Here is a 25,891-nt window from a genome sequence, read left to right on the forward strand (position 1 = left end):
GCTCACGATAGCGTTTTTAATGACTCAGAACAGCAATGCTATCGATTTTGATAATAAGTATACGAATCGCTTAATTAAATGCTCGGATAGTAGCGAGATTTTTTTTTCGAAGTCTTTCTTAAGCTCCTTTGAAAGCGCTATTAGAGTCGATGAGATTCTAACGTCAAATCCGAGTAAAAGTGAGGTGGAAAATACCCGAAGGATTCGCGGATTTTAATCAAGTATTTTTCGAGATTCAACACGTTAAGCCCTTGGTTATCGATTCGCTCTTTGACGGTCCATGAAAAATTCGATAATGTCCGCTTCGTGCGACTTTAAAGCAAATTTACGATGAGATCATCTGCCTTTAAGAGAAAGATATAAAAATAGCCGGACAAATTATCCAACCGATGAGAAACACACTAACCATGCAATACAAAAATACGTGTTTACGTATATATGTATATGAATTGAAATAAAACGACCACTTTTTAAGAAGATGATGTATTAATACATGTGTAAAAAAGTTCTTTAAGATATGTTTACATGTGTATGTACATTTTATGAACAATTTCTGAACTAGATTCATATTAAATCAGATTCAGTATTGAATTATTATGCTGTTAATAATCTTGAAGTATAATTGTTTAGATTTAAAAGCCTGATCCCAAAAATTATGCGTCTGAGACCAAAAAGATAACTCATATGATTTCGAAGTAAAAAATTTCTTTACAGAATGAATAATTTGCGATTTATTAATTTCATTTTCCATGCAGTTTTCTTCAATTTTCTTTACAGGTAGAAGGCCCGAAAGAGATAATAAAATATGTGTTATTAAATTAGATATAAAATATTTTTTTTTTTGTATAATTTAAATTGAATGTTAATATTTCATACTTACATTAGGCCATTTTCTTTTTGCTGAAATAATGACATCCTGTCAAATAACTTTTAAATAAGATTATACACGATACTGCACGAGTTGTAATTATAGGATCAATTTTTTGAATAGAAATAGTTTTATATGAAACCATAAAATTTGAGAGACGCCTATAATTTTCTCTTGTTCGATCGTTGACACATATTCTTCGCGAGAAGTTGCTCGGTCGTGTTATGAATAGTACCAACATATATTTGTACACCAAAAATAAAGGAGATAGATATGTAGCAAAGTTCGTTGTCTCGTCTGCTCTCAAGTGGAGCTCTGCCAGTTTCGAGGGTAACTACGGCGAACTTTACCTTTGAGAATATTTCTCGATCAATTTTTGTCAATACAAAAAGTTGAAACGTACTAATTTTGACAGGAATTACGTTTAGTGATAATTAAAATGTGTTCTTCTTTTATTGTTTGAAAAAAATTTTTTTTTCTTTTTTATTATTGTATTTTTAAAAACGCCAAACGAAACATGCAAGGAAAAAAAAAGAAAATTAAAATTTACATTTTACGAACGTAAACAATAAGTAAGATCACAAATGCGTAATAAAGAATTTAAATTTATTAATTAAAGAATGTAATCTTAGAAAAAACATTTTTAGATTAAGAATTCGAGAGAAAACATCAGTTTATATGTATAAGAGTAAAGAAGAAGCAAATACAAAGAATGGAGCGATTGAATGAGTATTCAGAGGGGCGTCGTTTGATTTATTTCGTAAACGATAACGATTTCGTTTAGATAATTCATATACTTACACACATGAGTATGTGTCAGAATAAAAAAGAGAGAGTAGTGAGAGACAAGCGAGAATCTTTTGTTGAAATGTAAAATAAGAAATCTGCCGCATTTTTTCCACAGAAAGAACGATTTTACTTAAGCACCTGAAAATTTAGATACAAATCTGTAAATAATTTTATTGGATCGCAAAAATACTTCGAACGTACTGTAGAACGTTTAATCGTTGATATAACAATACTGCAAAAAAATTTAATCTACCCAGTTTAAATCAGTTTAAACCTATAATTTATGTTGATAATTTAACAAAATTATTTTTCAGATTCTTATCTGGCTAAATTTTTAGATATTTCAGTAAAACCGTCCTTTCTGTGTGTGACGAAAAATTGTTACGCAGGAATCTAATACGCTGGATTGTCGTTAATTAATTAGCGATTAGAGCAATTTAACGCGCATCGCTAATATTGCTAATAGTATCTTATAACAGTCACGTGGTGAACATGTATCATCGATCGCTGCGGAAATTATTAGTGGAGATGATTAATTAATAAGAAACAATTATCGAATAGTGAGATCGGTGAGAAAGTGTCAACGGGTGACAGTCAATCGTTAATCTTATCGACTAAGCTATACCGAGTGAGCTGTAAAACGCGGAGTCGCCGAAGCCAGTTTATTCAGAGGTATTAATGAAATTGCTTTATAGTGCGTTGTAGATTTTATTATAGGTTTCTATCGTTTCTATTTGCACGTGCAATTACCATCCGGATAAATTCTGCGTAATAAAACAAGAGAAAAAGCAGATGAATATTATTATCTATAATTAAATGGCCTTTACATCGCGGAGGGGGCAACTTTATTATTGAAAATCGTTTATTTTAGTCCTCTCCTTTCGTCTTTTAAATTAAATTTCCCACGGACGTGTATTTTCCTCAGAAGATATTAAGAATTATTGCGCTAATATATTGCACGTGAATTTATATAGCACTTGATAATAAAAATATTAAAGATAATTGTATTATAATTTTATACATGGAAAGAGAAGGAATTCCATAGAGACGTATGTAGTGTAATCAAGTATCGTAAATTTGTACTGTATAATAAATTTAGGTTGCCAAGAAACGTGCCGTCTCACATTTTCCTCGCTTTTAACGTCATAATCCATGTTGTTCGGGCAATCGACAGGGTATTATCGACGTTTAATGTGCTGCTGTCAGTAGCTCTGAAGATAAATTGATGCGGATATCGATTTGTCCGTGAGATATTCGCGCGTTTCTATCCATTGCAAAATTGCGCCCATAAACAAGATGCATCAATGAGATAAGATCGTGCGCAATCTACCTATCGATGTATCGCTGATATCGAATAGAAAATAAGCATCTGCCGCTTCTGGGCCTCATGGAATTATGCCATTATGGCGAAGGGGGACGATTCATAGCAGTTTACAGCAAAACGCCATTGATAAGTTACGATCATACGGAAACGACAGACGATAAATCGCGATAATCATATGTGAACCTACTACTTTGTGAAGGAACTGCTGATGGACCTGTCAGACTGTAGTAACGATACTACGACAATAACGATACTAGTTCGAGCAAAAAAAAACGTGCATGACTACGAAATCCAAATTTTCCTTCCAATTCGAAATGAAAGACCAAATAAAAAAGTGTTTTTATTCCTTTTGATTATCCAAAATTTGAATCTCTCGATTTTAATAAATGTGAGCGTTTATTAGAATGTGTTTTATACAATAATAAATGTTTGAAATAGCGATTTGCCATCTCATTACAAGCATTGCATCTGTAGTACGTTAATTGACGTATCTTCTGAAAAATTCCAGGAGTATTGTGAATTACATGACACACGTTTAGTGTCCCGTTGATGTGCTTCATTTGCTTGACAAAAATTGTTCAATTTAACGAGATGAATTGAAAATCTCTTTGAATCCGTCACAATTATCCGGAGGATATATTTTTTTGTAATATATTCCATAATATATAGGAAATATATAGTAGCTTTTTTACCATTATGCAGAGATACTTTGTATGAGAAGGGAAATATTTTTTTTTTTAGCGCGGGCATTCGCGGTTTAATATAGCATGTATATCAGGAAAGAACTATTACTGGCATATACATATGATGATTGCGTTTGTCGGTAATCAGCGGAATCGCTACTCCCTTTGCGCTTACGTGGAAAAAACTACGACGATCGCGGGGCAATCAAAGGGCGCGCCATCGCATGAACGTAATCGTGTAGTCTCGCCAAGTTGAAGTTTCCGTGTTTTATACGAATACGCAAACGAGACGTGCCTTATAACATACCGTAGTAGCGTGCATCGGGAATTCACTGTGCGCGAGATGATATTATAGTCGTCAAACTGTTCTTAATCGCGCGCACCGTAGAGAGTACCTCGAGAGTGTACGCTGTAATCCTGACATATAACACGGAGACCCTGTAAGAAAGAGCAGGTAAAAGGTGGAGATCGCAGAGGATGTGTAGAATAGGTAAAACTTCTCTCACTGCCGGATCGGCCTTCCGCGGTCTTCCGCAAGATGAGGGGCGTTATGATTATACTCGAAGTATCAATCGCGAAGAGTAATGAACTGTAATAATGCTGTCGACGGGAGTGATTTAATGCATTATATGTAGCGCAAGCATCAATCGCGAAAATTGTTCGGCACTCGAGGAAAAATTGCCAATGAATAGCGAGAGAAATAATGCTCGCAAAAATGGTTACTATTAAAGGGCTCTACTAGGAAATTGTAGCATAATTCTTATTACAATTATAGCACAATTTTCTTGTTCCTTATTACTTGCGTTTTACGTTAAATTTTCAGTTGCCAGTTTTGTGTTTATAATAAAAATCGTACTGTGCTAAACATTATATAATGTCACATTATACTCAATGTGAGTTATTTTTAATTATTTTTATAGGTCATCGTTGCTACTTAATATTGTTAATTTAATTAAAACATTGGCGAAAGAAATGTATTAAATTCGATTTCATATTTAATTTGTTATTTACTAGATGCACGTTAATATGAACGTTGTTTGAAATTAAGTGATTTAACCATAGAAAAATGATTGATTTACGTTTTGACACACGTGGAAGTTAAAAATAACAATATTTAACTCAGGGAATTGGGTCATCATTGATCCTTTTGATATCGAACACTGCATGAGAATTTAATTTTTCGAAAAATAATTATGAATATCTAGTGTACCCTCCCCCCATCTCGCGTTCAATAAATGTAAAGAATCCAAATTTTTCTCTGCTCATTTTTTTTCCAGCTTTTACGCGCCGTGCCGGTTCTCGTTCTCACGAAAAGAAAACACGCATGCCTATTTAGCCTCTTTTCGAACATTTATGTTCGCCCGATGATTTTTTCGACGTAACGGGTACCGACAAAAGACACCCGTCAGGCGGACAAATCTGAAGAATACACCTCTCGGTTCACTATGTGGGACTTTCTAAAGACCTGTCTGACACGCGTCGGTCTCCGTGTACGGGTACCGCGGGGAACTCGATGTGAAGGCTACAATACGTCAAAAACTAATGCATCCGACCACTATCTCGGGCACACGACGAGAATCAATCAAAGTCCATTAGACGGAGGTGCATAATTTCGATAGGAAGTAATGTAACGCGATATCTATGTGCCTGTTGACCAATACATCGCATCACATCGGTCAGCCCATCAGACGGTACCATCATTAATTAGGATCCATTTAGCGTGACGTTCTGTCAATTATGGAATTGATGACAATTTCGTCACGCACCGTATAATAGATACACTCTATAAACAGATTCTGTTTTCTTCCTAAATCGTAGCTGATAACTTCTAAATGTTTACGATGATGAACGTTAGAAGAGATCTGTGTACATGATGATCTTTCGGTGGTCGCCGTTCCGCTTTCGTATTATGATTGATACTCTCTCGTATTCATAAAGTAACATATATTATTCGAGATTTGTAAATTTACGATTATCAATATCTCCGATAATAATGTTTAGCAGCAATCAGCAGAATTCTATCTTACAATTAATTTTATATTAGCTTTATTTAATTAAATATTTAATGATATTTAAATTATAATTAAATTATTTATGTATGTTAAAAAAATTTGTGAAGTTAAAAGGAACAAGAATTTATAAAAATAATTGTTCAAAGAAACTTTAAAAATGGGAAAGGAAGGCAAACAATTTCGGAAATTCTGTGTAATAATAAACTCCAAAGTTTTAATGATGCAATTTAGTAAGTTTAAGTTATACTTAGCATACAATGTCTTCGCCCAATACGGAAATGTTTTCTGTTATCGAATTAGAAATTTAAAATAAGCGAATTGAATAGGAGAAGATTATCTCTATTTATTTCAATATAAGCGATTGAATTTACACAGTGATTCATTGTACCTTTGTCTTAAGATTTGCATGTGTTAACTCGTTTCTCAGAAATCTGCATACGAAATGCGCCACGTTCATATTAGGTGCGTCGACGCTTTCTCTATTAAATTATCATTTTTGAATGACGCTTTTGTGATATCAATTGTTAATTTGTTGTTTTTTTCCTTGTTATATTTGAATAATGCCGGAATCTTTTTTGACATTTATTTAATCGTTTAGAATCCCTATTTAATGTCTTCATATTGTATCGTTCATTCCATGATTTATATATTTTACGGAATGATTGATGAATTTACATGGTGACAAATTACACCCTTATTTATTGAGTATCGTCGCAACTTTTTTGCGACGATCAGTGACAGGTGAGAAAGTTACTCCAAGTCATTTATCATTGGGAAACTTGTGAACGCTTCGATGACTTAGCACGATGATATTGCACGCGACCACGTTCCATTCGATAGAATCCGACATAAGAAGATCGACCTTGTATGTTAATCTGCTGAACTGAGACGACGAGAAATAATGTTATTGCGCGATAATTAGTTTTGCAAGACTTAACGTTGGATAGGAAATAATTAGTATTACAATTCTCATCGGAATAAGTAGGCTGGAATTACGTAATTACGAGCTGTCAATGGTCAACTATTTGAACATCCTAATAAAGAAGAATCTTTATTACCTTCAGCTTATACAAGTTAAGAACTTGGTTTATACTTTATCTTCTTCTCACTTCATCTATCCATCCTTTATGTAGGCTGTTTGAAATTGAATCTCCAACATATCATTATCATCGTGTTTACAATATTTTTTCATTATTCTTATTTTATCTCTGTTTACAATAAATCTATTACAGATTTTATATCTCTCCTTACTTTATATTTTCCTTTTTCTATTTTTAATCTATATATTCTTATCCTACATTAATTATTCAATTTCTCCCTGTTATTCAATTTTATTGATACTCTAACCTACTTTCTCTATTCCTCATTTTCTTAGGTTTTTTTTTTTCTTTTATCAAACATCCTATCCTATGCAAATTATATTATTCGAGTAATTTTGTTGTATACTTACATGTCGAAAAAAGTTGCGCTTAGCGCTAAAACACCGATTGTCGGACACGATAATTGATACCGGTTTGCTAATTGTCGCGCGTGGAATTCCGTCAGCTAATTTGAGAATCTAATCGACCGATCGTATTTCTTGCTGATTAGTCGTGTCGAGATAATTCGAGACGCACGACGCGACGCCTTCCGGCGCCTTAGCGGCCGCGAGTTCGCATCGCGAGTACGAATACGTAACAATTTCCGCGTACCACAATCGTGGATTTACCGTTAATCAAGATAGCTCCTCCGTCACATTCGAAAGATCTCACTTTGCGAGTCTGCTTTTAATCGTTCGGGTTTTAACAGCTGATGCCCATCGTTTCCGATCCATATTGCAATCGCTAGCGGTAAATCAAAAGCAATGTAATTACGCGGTAATTATAATTACCAGCAATCTGGTAGATATTTAGCAGTGCAAACATCTTGATTACGCGGTTACTGCTTTTAAGTTAAAACTCGCAAATCGTGGTAAGCTTGTTAATCATGCATTATCACACGTTAATTTTCTATTTCGTATTTCCAAGCTCCGCGGTACTGCATTACCATATCAAATTACTTAGCAGTAATTTCACAGCAATCTTCTTGCTGGCGATAGTCATATCAATGCAGATAAGAAATCAAATATATATACAATATATGTAGACATCTTTATTACTCGCGTTAATATTTTATTCCCTTATAGAATTCTAATATTGTGTAATTTAATATTGAAAGACAGTAATTAATTACTTATTTTAAGTGTTAAAAACACTGTTGTGTATTTCGATTAAGTAATTAATTACTGTCGTTCGGTAATAAATTAGCCAGTGTTAGATTTCTATAAGAATTTCTCATGTTAAGTTTCAATTGAGAGTTTTACTTTGCTTCTCAGAAATAAATAGAGTAAGCATTTAATTTTGTATTTATTTATTTCATTTTATATGTTTACGTCGCCTTTTGTTTTCTCAAAAAAGAAAAAATTGATTAAGAAATTATTCTCACTTATGAGGATAAATGACATAAAGAACAGTACGTAAGTGATCGATTAAACGACCATTAGCATTCCTTCAACGTTCGTTTTAGTTACTTACGTCCGGGATATTTCAATTAAAAGCACCGGACCAATCAACCGCGCAGCATGCTACGTGTGTCATTGAGAGCTAAATTTTATACAGCTGCAGGGGTTCCGAAGTTTCAATCGTCGGTTTCGTATTTATAAATGTTCTAGAGTTCGATCGCCATTTTCTCACATTTTCTCTTCATCTGTTTAAAAAGGATTTAATTTTTTTTTTTATTAAAACGCTACGATTATTTGTAATATTCCAATTAAAATAGTTTTTACTACATTTATCTCGATATCTATTTAATTGAAACGTAGAGAGCAATACTGCATATCAGTAATAATATAAGATTAACAGTTGTAGTAAATAGATATAGTATAATATTATAATTGATAAAATAATTATTAATGTTTTGCGTTTTAGGAAATTCGAGATTCGCTATTTATGCACGATTGCACATGGCAATGCATGATTAGAGTTTAATTGCGCGTATAACATACATAAAGTTTTTACAGGAAACTGTGTTATGTTAATTGTTTACATGCATTTATAGTAAATTTTATCACACACACACACACACACACACACACACACACACACACACATCACACACACACATCACACTCCAAAATCCTACTTCCAAAAATTACTACATAAAGATAATAAGGAAAATAAAAATAACTGAAAACGTTTCTTCTGTTTTTGTGTTTAATTAATATAAGTAATTGTTCGTACTTTTAAATACGAGAAATTATTTATGTCTAACTCCATCTATAAACGATAGGTAACACATATACATATAATGTCCTTGAGAATATCTTGACATTTGAAGACAAAATGTAGAGCTAAATAATTTAGCATAAGAAAATGATTGAAGTTATAACTCAAATTTAGTTCATTATTTACTAACTACTCACACGTTAATGAGAACGTTGTTTACTTTGAAACTAACGACAGAAATGGATTGATTTACATTTTGACATGCAAGTTAAAAACAATAAAATATTATTTTTAATTCAAGGAATTGAATTTCCATTGCTTTTTTGATATCTAACAGTATATTAAAAGAGAAGTATATATACTGCAGTGCATTAATTCGCTAGGTCATAGTAGCAGACCGACTTATGGATGTTTATTTTTTACTCAAATACTCAATCAATTTTACAGAAAAACTGCAAGAAAAAATCATTTATTTTCTTCTCATAGAACTCTAAGAATTTTTTCAGAATTTTTTATCAACTTCTTAGTACTGCATTTTCTTATTTTTGATTAGTCGGGTTGCTACTATGACCCAGCGAATTAATGCACTGCACTATACATATAATAAAAAGATAATTAAGTAAACAGTACTTAAACATACATTTAAATGTTTTTCTTAAGACTTACAAGTATTTAAAAAAATATATATATATAGAAGAAATAAGATAAAATAATAACAGTTAGTATAATATGACTGATTATACATCGAAATATTAATAAATAATAAAAATTACTGATTAAAAAATTAAGAAAAAGAAGAGAAAAGAGAGACAGAGAGAGAGAGAGAGAGAGAGAGAGAGAGAGAGAGAGAGAAAGAGAGAGAGAGAGAGAGAAAATGTGTGTATATGCGTGTTACACAATTTTACCTTACAATTTACGTTTATTTCAATTTATGTAGGGTATGAATAATCCCCTACTTCCAAAAATTATGAATACTACCACAATGAGTACATTTCTTCTGTTTCCACGTTTAATTATAAGTAGTTGTTCGTACTTTTAAATACGAGAATTTATTTATATCTAACTCCATCTAGAGAACGAACACATAATAGATACACACGCGCGCGCACACATAAACAAAGGTTGCAGATACTATTATAACATTTTTGTTTTCAAACTATATTTCTTAAACAAAAGCTAAAAATAAAATTTTAGAAATACATATAAATTAAAAAATGAGAGAGTGAGAGAGAAATTGTATGTATATGCGTGTTACACAATTCTACATTTAGGTTTATTTCAATTTATGATAGGGTATGGACAATATCCCCAAAATCCTATTTCTAAAAATTAACAACAGATGCATCTGTTCCTCTGTTTTTTCTATGTTTCTATGTCTAATTATAAGTAACTGTTCGTACTTTTAAATACAAGAGAGAGAGAGAGAGAGAGAGAGAGAGAGAGAGAGAGAGAGACAGAGAAAATGTGTGTGTATACGTGTTACACAATTTTATCTTAAAATTTATGTTTATTTCAATTTATGTAGGGTACTAAGTAGACCCTACTTCCAAAAATTGTGTAGATGTTGTTGTAACACACGTACATCTACATGATCGTAATTTAATACGTTTCTTCTATTTCTATGTTTAATTATAAGTAATTGTTCGTACTTTTAAATACGAGAATTTATTTATATCTAACTCCATCTCGAGAACGAAGACATAATAGATACACACACGCGCGCGCACGCGCACATAAAGAAAGGTCGCCGATACTGTTATAACATTTTTGTTTTCAAACTATATTTCTTAAATAAAAGCTAAAAATAAAATTTTAGAAATACATATAAATTAAAAAATGAGAGAGTGAGAGAGAAATTGTATGAATATGCGTGTTACACAATTCTACATTTATTTCAATTTATGATAAGGTATGAACAATATCTCCAAAATCCGACTTCTAAAAATTATAACAACAGATATATCTGTTCCTCTGTTTTTTATATGTTTCTGTGTCTAATTATAACTGTTCGTACTTTTAAATACAAGAAATTATTTATATCTAACTTCACCTAAAGAATGAAGACATAACAGATAAATACATATATGTATATGAAGAAAGATTCCTGATATTACTATCATAATACTTTTTGGTTTTGGACTATATTTCTTAAACGAAAGCTAAAAATAAAATTTGAGAAACACATACAAATTAGAAAGTGAGAGAGAGAGAGAGAGAGAGAGAGAGAAAATGTGTGTGTATGCGTGTTACAATTTTACCTTACAATTTATGTTTATTTCAATTTATGTAGGGTACTAAGTAGACCCTACTTCCAAAAATTAGGAAATGTATTGACAGTATACATATGAACAATAAGAGATAATCCTGTTTCTGTCTAATTATAAGTAATTATACGTACTTTTAAATACGAGAAATTATTTACATTTAACTCCATCTAGAGAACGAAACATAACAAATAACACACACACACACACATACACACAATATTTTTATCAATATTTGCATAATATTGAAGTAGTTGCATTTTACTGTTTTTTTGCAACTTACAAAGAAAAGTAAGATAAAAAATAAATTAAAATTAATATAAATAAGCAAAAAAGAACATTTTCAGCCCAAAGCAATTCTTTATATCTGCCTAATAATTAAATTTTTCGTTAATCTTACATTTTTCAGTTCAAAATTAGAATTGATCTTCTTTTGAGAAAACGCATTCCCTATTCGAGTGTCACATACTTCGCGCATATTCGACGTAACGCGATTCCAAAGACACTAGCTCGTAAGTTTTAGGGTTTTACTTTTTCTTTTTGCGACTTCGGAAACAGAAGAAGTCGGGGAGTTACGGTGAGTCGGACAAGCGGCAGAATTTATTACGTATTAATTGCATGCGGCCACGTCGTCGGTGATAATTACGTTCGACATTTCGAATCGAGAGGGCTGTTTGCGGTTTACGGCCGTAACGAGGATGTACATGAGACATGCGAGAGACGAAAGTATAATTTCCCTTTTTCATACCGACACTCGAACTTAATCGAAACAGAAAAAAATCATAACCGTTCTCAAATGCGACAGTAACAATTTGACGCAGGCAAGATAAATCAGAATAATTTTTGAACGATATTTATTTTAAAACTGCACTGAAAAACAATTTTGCTGAAGACTCTAAAAATTTGGTTAGATGCAGATCTAAAAATAATTTTCTTGAATCATTAAAATAATTCTGCAGGAATCTTAAACATGATGAGCAATGCTACAAAATGTTTTGATAGCAACCAATTTTGCCGTCTTATTTAATTGTTTTGATGATTTAGTTAAATTATTTTTCAGATCTATATTTAAATTTTCAGATTTCTCAGCAAAATTACTTTTTTATTGTGATCACAGAAATGAATTGACATACATTTATGATGTACTACTGATTTACATTTTGACATATATAGAAGTTAAAAATAAAATGTTATTTAATTCAGAGATTGGTTATTGTTGATATCTAATAGTCCTTTGATATTTAACATTGAAGAATAGATATCTTCCGTTTAATTCTGCACGAATCTTCTAAGTAATGATTTATCGGTGAAAAGCTGTGCATACTAAAGTATATATAAATGTATTAGAGCCATAAGGAATCGAGGAAACTGTTTGAAATTGATTTAGCGGTAGGTGTCGGCTCCTTCCGATAATCATCGAATTTATCGCGGCTTCTTAGGGGAATCATTTGTTATCGTTATCCTTCAACTTTGTTACTAATGAAGTGGATAAACGTGTAAGCGAGTACAAGTCATCAATGAGGGACCTCAATTTTTCATAGCTTCGCAGATAAGCTTGTTTGACGTTTCGATTATGTTCCTTGCGTGCAGAAATTGCTTGTGGCATGCTCACTACTAATGTAATATCTACGACATTTATTTAACTTGTCTTCAAAGAAAATTTCTAATTTGACTATAATACATTTGTACATTGACGCAAAACTAGTTGTATTCCTTGTGGATTTATGCTTTAATGCAATATTCTACTCATTATGTTTGTCTTGATATGTTGACTTTCAAGAAAACTTTTAATTTGATTAGATTACGAGATTATATTCTCATGCACAATCAAAGCAGAAATTATTCGTATAAAACTTCTTTTTTCGTTTTTTAATCATTTTTAAATTATCATTATTTTTAAATAGTTATTTCTCTTTTTATATCTCGCAGTTTTTAAATTTTTACTTTTATATCTCGCAACTTTTAAATGTGTGAAATATAAAAGAAATAATATATATATAAATTTCAACACATTTCCGCTGTCTAATTGGATGTAACTCGGAATGATGATAACGTGTAACATTAACTTGCTAATATTTGCGTCGTTTTTATAATTTTGTTTACTACTTTGAAAATACGTTGATTGATAACAGGAAAAAGGGTGATATCATCTCTTAAAACTTGTCTGTAGTATGTCTTTGCACTAGCAAAGTTACAATTTCTCACTGATATGACAGAAGAGCCTACTACATATGCAGCATGTTAATTTTATATCTTTCATGATACATACTATATACTAAGATGTAAATAACGTCTAATGTATCTAAAAAAACGAATGTATCACAACTAATGTATCTAAAAAAATTAATGAATTATTGTTTAAGCTCTGTTTTTTTTTTAAAGATAATTAATGTGCCAGATAATTTACTAAAAATTAATAATTAATTTCAAAACGCGCTGAATCGTTTAAGTTGGGATTCAGGAAACAGTGAGTGTTCAAGAATTTTATTCTAAAATCAATAAAGCAGAATATTTCTATAGCTTTTGGATCGATGAAATTTTTCCGTTGTGATAGTTAAAAATAGCAGTATATTGTAATTTGTCGATTTAAATGACACACTGAAAGAGAGAATAGATTGGCTGAATATAGCATAGCATTTTTAATTGGCTGCTGCAGCCAATTAAAAATACTATGCAATATTGTATTATCTAAATTGCTGCAACAGCCAATCTTTTCTTTCAGTATAAACTAAGAAAAGATTCGCACACTTCGAGATTCGGAATACTTCAGCTGCGTCGTTTTAAATTTGTAAAACAGGTGAAGGCTCTTACTCAACGCGAATTGAATGCAATGTTATCGCGGTAAACGCGGTAATTGATGAGATATCCTTAATGCATGATGCATCACGCTTGACATTTACGCTCCATTCGTATGAGACTAATCAAGTGCAACGGGAATTACGCGCTGTAAATAGATTGGCAGATTGGCAATGAAGTCAGTCTGGAAATGTTTTATTTTTTATGGATGCTTGGAGTGTTCCTATCAATAAGCGAGCTATAAGTGATAACTGATGAAGCGAAACGCACTTAACCCATTTAATGTCAAAACACGTAAAGAAAAACATCATGAGTACTTTTATAATCAAGTTTAGCTCGCGACTGAAATCGAGTTTTTTTGATAGGGAGTATTCCGTGGGCATTGCATCAACATTTAACGGTAAATTCTTTGGATAATTTAATAACTTCTCATCTCTTCTCATTAATTTTATATTCCAAATTTGACGAGATCAGCCATATTAGGCATCATATATTTTTACTTTAATAGAAAAAAATTATACGTATAAAAAAATTATTATTTATAAAATCTTATTTATATGTAATTTAATGAAGAAATATTCTCGTTTTTTTTTTGCAATAGATCGTTTATTAATGTCGCTTTTTTAATTCACAAAGAATACGCCACGTTGTCTACAGCTATATCTGTTCGCCACGAGCAAATCACGCAAATAACAGCTTGACAAAATATTTGTGTATGGCGTATATCAGGAACATGGTGAAGTCGATGTCGCGAAAAACATTCCACTATATGTAGTAAATCTGGTAAATTCATAGGCGTGTCTATCGTCATCCATCAAAGCGAGATTTTATACAATAAAAAAATCGCCTCTAATTAATCGGTGAAAGTCAGCCGTCTAGTTAAATATGGAAAAAAATTCTAACGGCATTAACATACGAAAAATTTATACGATACTTGTAAAAGTATTGGTAACGATTTTGAAATTACTGCTGATATTATAACACGGAAATGATTGAGCGAATAATGATGATTTATTAAATTGATAGTTCTGAAGCGAACAAAGTTGAGTAAGTTGCGTATTAAACTTTGAATATTATCATCCTTATATACAGAATATTTCGTTAATGTTAATTAAGCAAATTATTTCACGAATCTGATTATATAATAAACGATTTTTCTTTTTAGAATGATGAAAGATTTCGCTTTGAATAAGTGTTGTACTTTGTATAAGTATTTTTATCTTTTTATTTTCCATATATGTTTTGATAATTACTTTTAAATTTAACACACTTCTGGTTAAAATTAAGAAAGAATCAAATTCTAATATTTATCTTTTTAAAATCTCAAAATCTCTTTAATTTTTTTACATTTAATCTTTCTGGAAATTTTAGACGCTATAAATTTGTTCTATTATTTTTTTTTAAATTCGCTCAATACTAATTAAATCTTGTTTACGTAGTGTATATTTATCATTAATATGATCATCAAATTTGGCAAACCTATAATTTACTTAATTTTAAATCTACTCAATTCTATTATTAACTAACAATTATTTCATTTCTCTATAAACAATATTTCACACAATACGTGTGTAAACGCAATATTTGAATAGAAAATATCATATATTACAGCAAATTATAAAAAATTTAAAATATTGTGAGATATTATACAGATTACAGTCCTTTCCGTGTTTCGTTATATTATATTTTAGTAATCGTCGCAATTGAGATAAGCCATTTTTATGATGCGTGTATATCGCGCGTGAGGACAATTTAAGAAAAAGATTATCAAGACTTAATTTGGGGGGATACACATACATGTATATACAATTTGATTTATATATGCCTTACTATTTATATATCCTTTATATGGTCGCTCAACGCGGTGTAGTTCTTAGTACGCATTTTTCATTGCACGGAACGACGAATCGAGTACGTTCATTCATAAAACAGGTTTGTCATCGCGTCTTGATATCACGATTGAAGGTTTGGGTAATTGACCCCGTGTATCCTCATCTGTCATGAAAAGGTTTTCGCATCGAGACATCGGATATTAAGAGGTCCTCTTTCGTGCGAAGCACACTTAAACCCCGCGCCTTTGGCCCGTTAGCTTTTATGCTGTCTTATTAATAGTTTCGCTGCACACCTTTTGCTCCTGTACAACTCTGCCCTGTCTAGCCAACAGCTTAGGCTTGACCACCCGTGATACTTCGGCGAAGATTACAAAAGGAATATAAAAGGATAAGCAGCGTAGGAAATGTATAATAAAGAATTAGAAGATTGAATCCTACTTTGGAGGTCTCTCTCGAAGCTTCGTGTGAAATTGGGGATGAAAATTGCTGTAGAATGGAGATAACAGAGAAAACAGAGTTTTAAGAAGTGATTTGATACTTTGTGAGAGCTGTTTATCATTTTTTCAAAATTTTACATATTGTGATTTTATATATGAATTTTATATATGTGTTTAAATAGTACGACCGTGTACAGCTAATGAATAACTTTAAATATTTTATACCGCATATGTAAATCATACATCTGATATTCGGTGTGTTATAAAATGTATAAGTCGTTAACGCAGCTTGATTAATCGAGTAGTGTTGATCATTATTGCGTACATCCTGAAATGAATTCGGAAGAAGGTGTCGTTGATTTTGTTCTGCATATGTAATTATTCTGGATTATCTCAATTATTGATTCGCATCGATTGAGAATTCCGTAAAGTCTCACGATAGCTCTAACCGGTTATGCGGCTCTCATTTAGAAATAACATATGCAAATCCATGATGTTTTGCTTACGAAAGACGCTCATGCGAATAATGAACTTTTGAATTACAGCGTGTCTCTTTAATTGCGATACGGAAGTACGGAATCAGCGGAAGAGGAAAAATTGACATTGCGTTGCGTTGCGGAGGAACGTATGGAATGTAATAATTACTTAATGACACTCTGTGGAAATTCGTAATTTCCATTAACAAGCTGCAAAAAAAGTTGGCACGCCTTTTCCCAGTCATTAGAAGCTCGTTAATTAGTCAGAGGCGTTTTCCCACAAAGTTGAATCTTTGACGCATTCTGGATTTCGGATGTCTTTCGAAATCGATCTTATTAAAAAATAATCAATTCTATAATTTCTTCCTTTTTTTTTTTATTGAACCAAACACATAATTAAAAACATGACGTTACAACGATAAATGTATATGTAGTATAAGATGGTTATAGAAAAATATTATTTCTAGTCTTTGATTTAAATAAATTTATTCTTGCGATTGTGTTTGTTATTTTTTATCACAGATTTGCGATGTTATTTTCATTATCATTCACGAAGTTTTATGAATGAAAGGTCACTCGAAGCCAATGTAGGTCACGATCTCGCGATACTTTATAGATATTTCCTCCTATGCTTTATTATATTTTGATAATAATGTCATTTGGAGCATCGAATCTTTTTAAAACTTCCGTCATTATCAAACTACAGAGACAGATTTATCACTTAGTCCGTTTCTCGTATTTTCTTTTACAATTTTTTAAATATGTGTTGCGATCGTGCATAAAATTAAATTATCCAAGATAACGTGGGTTAACAATCATTAGTTCAAATCTTTTGTGTCAATTGAATTAAATTGATATAGTTTTGCTCATATTAATTTGTATTATTCCGTAAATTAATATAAGGTTTCCGCTGCGCGTAAAGCGTTATTCGTCGAAGCGAACAATCAGTTTACTTTAACTTTACTGAGAAAGTGTTTACGACGAAGTGGAGTTACGTGCAAAACGGTGCATATACATAGTGCATGTGCACATTCCGCGATGTGCTATAATCATCTTCATGTCAGTTTCTGTAAATAAATATTCTGTAAATATTTTGGGAAAAGCGCGCGCATCTTTCTCTTTTCTATCAAAAAAGAACTGATGTATTATATTTATCTTGAAACTCACTTAGAATATATTATCGATATATCATCATCCACCTATATTTGAACGAAAATGAAATTTTTGGCTCCACAAAGCAAGCTACGTAATCCAATACTGCATATTAAATACGTTTATATAACTAAAATACTTTTTTCACGGATCAAAGAGAGAGGAGATTCAAATACAGAGTAGAAATACCTTTAACTATACCACATTTTTCGATCGACACACTATTCTCATTTTTACCGTCTTGATTATTCGTCGGCAGCTGTCGATGAATATACATTTTTTTTTCAGCTGTTTCCGCCGAACGGCTGACTGCGATCGACAGTCGTGTCAACATGAAAAAATATACCGTATTATAAAAATCTGTATGAGCGAGAAAATCGTCCGACAAACTCGTCCCGACTCCACTCGTCGGTTATCGCGCGATGCTATCGACCCGCAACACGTTAACATTCTTAGGTGAAGTTCTCCTGCTAAGGGAGACGAACGTATCCAGAAACGAGATTCCACCGGTTGAATTCCTCGATGATTGATCCGCCGGGGCGGTAGCCTGACGTCGCGGCGCGAGTGCACGGAGTGTTTAACTCCAATTACCCGAGCCCCTGAGATTAAAGTAGTCGCGCTATTACCGCGGACGTCCGTCGTCGTGGTCGTCATCATCGTCAGCGGACATCGCGTTTGGGTGGCTTCCAAGCCGGACTAAACGCACCGCTGCCACTCATCGTCCTCATCCCGGCTACTTTACACGCGCGAACGTATACGAGTGCACGCCGTATTCGCGCACTCACGTAGGACATGCATTACGCAGAGAAAGTAATTAGTCGGCGAATAGTGGACGTGCGGTGGAACTAGACGGTTCATTGATTTTCCTGTGCGAACGATGCCGACAGTATAGGTGTCTGTTACTCTGAGATTATATCGCCTGTTGCGTGATTTATGTAAATCAGGATCACATTTTGCCGAACGCGCGCACAAGCGAGTAATTAAAGTGATCGAAAACGCGTTATGTTTATACTAATTTTTAGCTCAATGCTGTGTAATATTTTATTGGAAAATATGTTGGAATTTAAAATACTTTGTCTTAAAAATCTTAATCTTAACATTTTATTATCATAACGATAAAAATTTGAATTATGTTGGTAAATAATAATATTACTTTGCAAATTACAATAAAAATATTAAAAAGACAATTTGGATAATTTAAATTTGATCAATTTAGTCTTATAGCATTCTCAAAATATTTTCGGAGGATGAATCTTATGGCGAAATAACTTGTGATATTACTTTTTCATATGTTTTAAAACAAATTAGGCTCAGACATTAATAGTGTATTCGTCACAAAAGAAATGCTTGGATACAATCTCGAAATTATTTTATTTTATCGCAATAGAATTTCTAGCTACATCACTACATAGATATCAATATCAGGAAATTAAGATATTTATTGCCACTTTTTGCTTGTCACTAAGATTGTAATTAATACTCATACTAATTTTGAGTTCAATTAATAGTCATGTCTCGGTTTCATTATTGTAATACCGGTTCCACGAGAGTAAATTCTTGTGTGGCATAATATATATAACATGAGATGTTATATATTGCATTCATGTTATTCGATTACTTACGCATTCAAAATTGTTTATTCTGTTATACAATTATTCACAGAATTATTTAAATGTAATGTATGCCATTGTCATGCAAACATCAAATCATTTTCCTTTAAATATTCCCAAGTTTTATTTTCTTATTTACTTTATAATAACTTTAAAAAATAATGCAATTTTATGCGCGCACACACACACACACACACACATACACACACACACACAAACAAACACAGACACACACACACACACACACACATATATATATGTATATATGTATGTATATATGTATAGTTATCAAGATAAATTCAATGTGAGTTCAAGAAAATACTTTATTTTGGATAAATTTTCTGGTTGGATTTTTTATTATGTGGTTAACTTGTGGTTTGGGGGGGGACTGAACCTTACTTAACTTGATCATAATGTAAAAATTGTGTTTTTCTATAGATATGATTGATCACTGAACTATAATAGTTCTGTAGCGGAAACTTTAAAAGTTATTCAATATAAAATCATTAGTTTAATGATTAATTATAGCAATAGAAAAATATAATTTTTACATTATCAGGTGAAGGAATGTGTACAGCCACGGACAAATTTATGCTTAGTCAATTTGTGAATTTATATATTTACTTTCCTGTTATATATGTATAATATGATTTAATATGCAATATTAGGTCAGTATGACAATATCTTCAGCAATGTATAAAACATGCGGCTTAAAATGAAATCATAATTTTATTGAAATTTTTCCATTAGATTAGTTAGATTTTAATTAAAATTTAGTTAAACTCATATTATGTGTGTATGTGGTTATATAGGTGTGTCCAGTTTCGTCGTCTGGAGAAATATATTCAGAGGAATATAAATAGAATTACTTTTTAGTAGCGAAACGCACGATCAAAGTTTTCGGCGAAGGTCAGTGCGGTCTAATTACAAGAACAGTATCGGTTCTCTTTTCGATTCAGTAGATTATACTCAATATTTCTTTTATATTTTATTACAGTCGAATAAAAATAAATATTTTATTATATCTTTGAATTGATTTAAACAATGTTTAAACCGAAATTTAATCTAAATGTAATTTAATAAATATTTTAAGTTTATTACAGTTTTTTAAGATTTGGGAGAATTTGGGGGGATTATTTGTTTCAGATTGATTGTGTGAATCCGATAATTTCATCGGCTCTCAATTTATTTCTGAAATATTAATTCAATTTAATTGAATGTATATTAGATAGTAGTTCAACATCTTAACACTCGGACCGGGAAGGCGCTTTGTATTTAAAGTTTTAAATTTTTTATATCCAAAATCATTACATAACGGAAATTAAGAGGAAAATAAAAGAATAAGTGAAAAGGATATTAAACACACATGAATGAAAAGGATAAAATATAAAAGTTTAACAATTTTTCAACCAGAATTATACTATCCAAAATTCATCTGAAAGTTTACAATTTTTTCAATTTTTAATACGTGAAATAGGAATGTTTGCACGAATTAGCAGCAAGTTCGAATGTTTGTGCAATCATCCGCACAGTGTTACCGATATCACGACGCAGCGATGCAGCTGTATCGGCTCCATTCACCGGAGCAGTGATCGGAACGCTGCTTATCGAATAGACAATTTGGGACAGATATCGAATTGCAGCAGCGGCAGTCGACTTCAAATCGATTGCTCGATAGTCACGAATTTGTGGAATTTTCGTCTGAATGGAGTGTCGAAACACGCAATCAAAGTGTTTCTCAAACAGTGAATGGCATACCTGATGTAAATATCGTTTAAAAAACTCGACACGGTTCAAGGGTAACATTCGATTATACATTATATATTCATCAATTATAGACGAGTCGTTCGCATATGACAGGATTATCGGATTAATAATCTACAACTGCGTCACAGATTTTGTAATCGAATCAGATTAAATCGACATTTGAACGATAAAGAGAAAAAAGATTTGAAACGATCCTTCATACATATATATATATATATATATATATATATATATATATATACAATATATATATATATATATATTGCGTGCATCGTCCATTAAATCACTACAAATAAAAATTTAAAAAAAAGATAAAAGGATATGTCTAAAAGAGAATATTGCATTATATTTAAGACATTTTATAATATTAGATGACAGTAATCTAAATTTTAATTTTTTAAATCATAGCACAATATACTGGGATATAATTTACTTGTCAAAATAATTTAGCTTTTGTAACAATATATGATTTATTGAATAGATTTAAATATTAATTAAAAGGACGAGAATGATGATCTCTTTTACTTTATTGAGTTATACTTTATTATGCGTGAGAAAGACATGATTTTATTTAAAATATCTTAGGCAAAAAATACATCGATATTTATTATTAGCTATTCAAAAAAGATATGCTAGAGAGATGCTAGTTCAAGATTGAAATGAATTCGTTAATTCGATAACGTCGCGTAATCGACGTGTACATACGTTGAAAATAAACCCGTCAGGCAGCTTTAATTAGTAGTACAACTCTAATACCAATCAAGATTTGATTCAAACTTTGTAACAAGGTTTGCTGTTACATAAAACCTTGTCGAGTTCTATCGATATAACATTTTCTCAAAGTCTATAAATTTAATCAATTACTAATTATAATTATTAATTTAACATTAGTTATAATTTAAATGTAAGTTGAATTATTAGCAAATATTAACAATGAATTAACGTATAATTGAATTCAATCTACTTTAGAACACATTGCTCATTTGCTGCAACAACGATATAACTTAAAAATGATATTATGAGACATATTTAAGGGACACCATGCCGATGACTGTGACTTTAACATATGTTGTCCTGAGTGATCTCCAACAGGTTTTACGTGGCGGTTATTCTTCGTTAAAAAGTTAGTAACAAAAAAAGATTAAGTAACGACAGCTTACTCTTCTGCTACAGATAATATTAAAAATTACTCTTATCTTCCCTATTAAGGGGTATTCGATTTTCCACGCGAAGCCAAATCCACCCCACAGTCAGATAAGTGTTGGGTCAGGTCAAGAAATTAAATCGGGGTGGAGGTGCAGAGGGAGGGGCGGAGTGTTCTTTCTACACAAAACTATTTGGAATAGAACAATTGTTTTGGGTAGAAAGAATACGCTTGAGCGGGGGAGGGGCTCCCCCTTTAGGGGGGAGATGGGGTGCATCTTGCTTTGCGTGGAAAATCCAAAATGCCCCTTAATAGGAGAAATGTAAAGTAGTTTTTAATATTGTGTGCAGCAGAAATAAGCTGTTATTTCTTAAACGTTTTTTGTCAATAACTTTTTAACAAAGGACGACCACCATCTAATATACTTTTATTTCTTTACAATCAGTTATCGAAATTGCATTTTAAAATTAGTATTACAAAATTTTAAATCAAGACGTTCGAACTCATTATCTGGAAAACTTTATTTTTCGACTTATGTCATTGTGCTGTAGCAAATAAACGATTTACTCGAACACTTCAAATGGTTTACCATTCATTTGTTAACTATAATCATCGAGTGATAGCACGTGAAAGAGTACTCACTGTAGTTGGAATCCTCGTCGTAGGTTCCGTTCACCGTACTGTCCGGCAGGATCTGCAGATATCGATGCTTGATATACAGCCGTATCTTCCTTAAAGGTCCACTGATGTGAGAGAGATTGGCCGATCTCTCGGCCCGAGTGCTCGCGTCGCCGATTAAATCGATCGACCTTGCATTCACTGCACCGATAATCCCAATTCCCAAGACACTTAAACCATTCGCGATCGGTCTCGCACTGATTCGACTCACATTGGATGGACCGAGCGATCCGTACCGTCCGAATGCGATGAGGAAGAAGAGGAAGATCAGTTGCAGGAACGAGTAAACGCGACACGCGCGCCTGATTCGCTTCCTGCTCGCGGAGTTCTGCCCAATCCTCTTGTTCCCCACGTCTTCCGGACGCTCATCGCGCCGTTCCGAACAGTCCAATCGTCCGTCCTCATCCGTCCGCGTGACGTCGTTACCGAATTCCCGGAAAGACCCTTCGTCGAAGTTTCGAAAATTGTTCTCGTGGGTCTCGTCCTTCGCGCGAGTACGCGAGTGGTGACTAGAGAGAAGAAGAGGACTTCCTCCTGCGGTTCGTGTCCCTTCCGAGTGATCGGACGGATTCGTCTCGGGAGTCTCACTCCCGTAGAACGACGGCCGCGACCTCGTCCGGGATCGATCCCGGAGACTTCGACGCCGCGCGATCGAGCTTCCATTCGCGTTCACTGTCGCAAGCCGACGTCGTTCCGCCTCGTCACGTAGCCGCGATTCCACCCGCTCGGTCTCGTTGCTCGCCGCGTCCTTCCGCGAGTTCCACGTGACCGAGAAGTGCTCGTCCTTGGCGACATCCTCGATCGTTCGCGGAGATTCTCTCGACACGCGACATGCTCCGAAGAGTCCGTCCTCGTTCTCGTCTCCTTTTTCTCTTGTCGCTCCTGGTCGCCGATGTGACGGCCGCGCAAGCACGCGGCTCTTCGCCGGGAAGTCACGTTCGCCTAGGATCCTAGTTTCCCCTTTGTGATCAATTCTCGGAACTCTCGTGGGTGAACTTTCACCGTGATCAGGCGGTGGACTTCCACGTCCGCAGTTGATCAGCTCCGCTTTTCTCGCGCAGCCTTTTCCAGCCTTCCGCCGTCGATCCTTCGGGGCTCTTCTTTGCGATTCGTTCGACCTATCACCGTCGATCTTCTCGGATAAACGCACGCAATCGGTTTGGCACTCGTCATTCGGGAAAGTGGACGCGTGAATCGATGTCGCAGTCGGGCAGTCGGCACGGGAATCACAGTGCAGCACCCTATGCCCGTCCGTGTCGATCTCAGCGGGCATGACGGTCTCATCCGGCGCTTCTTCTTTTGCCCTCCTCTCCCTTGGCACAACCGTTTCCCGCCCCGTTCGTACAGCCGTCCCCTGTGGGTTTGTTGTAAATTGTCGCGATCTCGCTCGTTTCCTTCTCACGATTTCGATTCCTACCTCTCGTCGCCGTTTCAAATGGCCCCGAGGAACGTCGGTCGGTTCGAACCACCACGACTGTCGGTGCGGTATCGTTGAAGGCCGCGCACCTCGCCAGTTGGCATCACAGCCGACTTCTAGTCACTTCCGCCTCCGAAGAGGGTGCCTCGAAACAACATGGGCCGCTGGGAATGAGGGATGCGGCTGCCAGTCCGCTGTTACCATCCATACACCATTGTTGCGTTTACGATTCTCTCGCATTCTTGCTGCTGTCGGTCGTACGGGTTGTCGATGTTAGCGCGCGCCCTGACACAGACTCGCAGTTTCCTATCCGTTGGATCAGCTGATCGCCGAGTTGAGGAATAACGATTCGCAGTAGACGGGAAGCAACGGGATCGGTTTGCGAGACGACATTGGGTCAACGGTGAATCTCGCGAGTCCTACGATAGAAATTATGTTTCTTGTATCGCCAAGGATACTCGATACACTGCGAATGATCCTGGCAATAAATTGACGTGTGAGATCGATTCTATTTAAATCCTATTCAAATGATTCTCGTGATACAATTAACCGATTATTTTCGTGACTACACTCGGTCCTCTCCTTCTTTTTCTTTTCACTCTTTCTCCCTTTATGAGATTTATTATTAATCGGCGAGGTCTAACATGCATCAATTAAATATCTTAATAATATATCTCTCGTTCCCTTCTTTCCGGGTATTATCAATTACTTCTTTCTAGATCTCGCGTACGTCTCGTAATCGTTACGCTCAGAAGAATCCTCTCGCGAAAGATCGACACGAACAGATCTCCACGTAACGCACTATCACTACTTCACCACTAGTTATCATCATCCGCAGAAGAAACATTGGGCTCTTCCTTGATCGACGTCTACAATATGATACCTCTGTTGCAAGCTTTCGCGAATTGGCGCGATGAAAAGTCAAAGGCGAGAAAGATCGAAAATCGAGAGATAAAATAGAATTGTCGCGTCGCGAGCGATAGACGTGCACCTCGTGCTTCCAGAAAACGTTTCAAGTACGTACTATAGAAATGTTACTACAGAGTCGTTTACTACCGATTGCTACCGATTTTTTTTTTTTCAGTTCGAGGGTAGACACAGCGAGATCGTTCGCTAAATCGCCGCGATGAAGATGGGAGACCAGACCGAGCTACGCGATATCGGTCAAGTCTTGCGTATGCACGGAATTGTCACGGGGGGGTTCGCGGCCACGCGCGGGGTTATCTCGCAGGGTCGTCGGATGGTGCCGGTGCGGCGTCCGAGAAACTACTGAACGAGTGCCGCAGTTCTCTTCCCCGACTCGCCGGGTTCGGGCACGCTCCTCGGTTCGCTCTCGTAGAGAGACCGAACCGGCGCGGCGGCGGTGACGGCGGCGGCGGCGGCGGCGGCGGCGGCGATAC

General features: G+C 34.3%; 1 protein-coding gene across 1 annotated transcript in view; it reads right to left on the reverse strand.

The window, feature by feature from the left end:
• Positions 1 to 24,426, reverse strand: part of LOC108754132 — a 94,439-nt gene extending 70,013 nt beyond the window's left edge. Inside the window, exon 1 of the mRNA XM_018496225.1 lies at positions 23,039 to 24,426. Coding sequence (XP_018351727.1) covers positions 23,039 to 24,347 — 1,309 coding nt within the window. The 5' untranslated portion in view covers positions 24,348 to 24,426. The remainder of the gene's footprint in view (positions 1 to 23,038) is intronic.
• Between the last annotated feature and the right edge of the window lie 1,465 nt (positions 24,427 to 25,891).

The sequence above is a fragment of the Trachymyrmex septentrionalis genome, unplaced genomic scaffold, assembly GCF_001594115.1.
Source record: "Trachymyrmex septentrionalis isolate Tsep2-gDNA-1 unplaced genomic scaffold, Tsep1.0 scaffold76, whole genome shotgun sequence".
Classification (NCBI taxonomy): Eukaryota; Metazoa; Arthropoda; class Insecta; order Hymenoptera; family Formicidae; genus Trachymyrmex; species Trachymyrmex septentrionalis.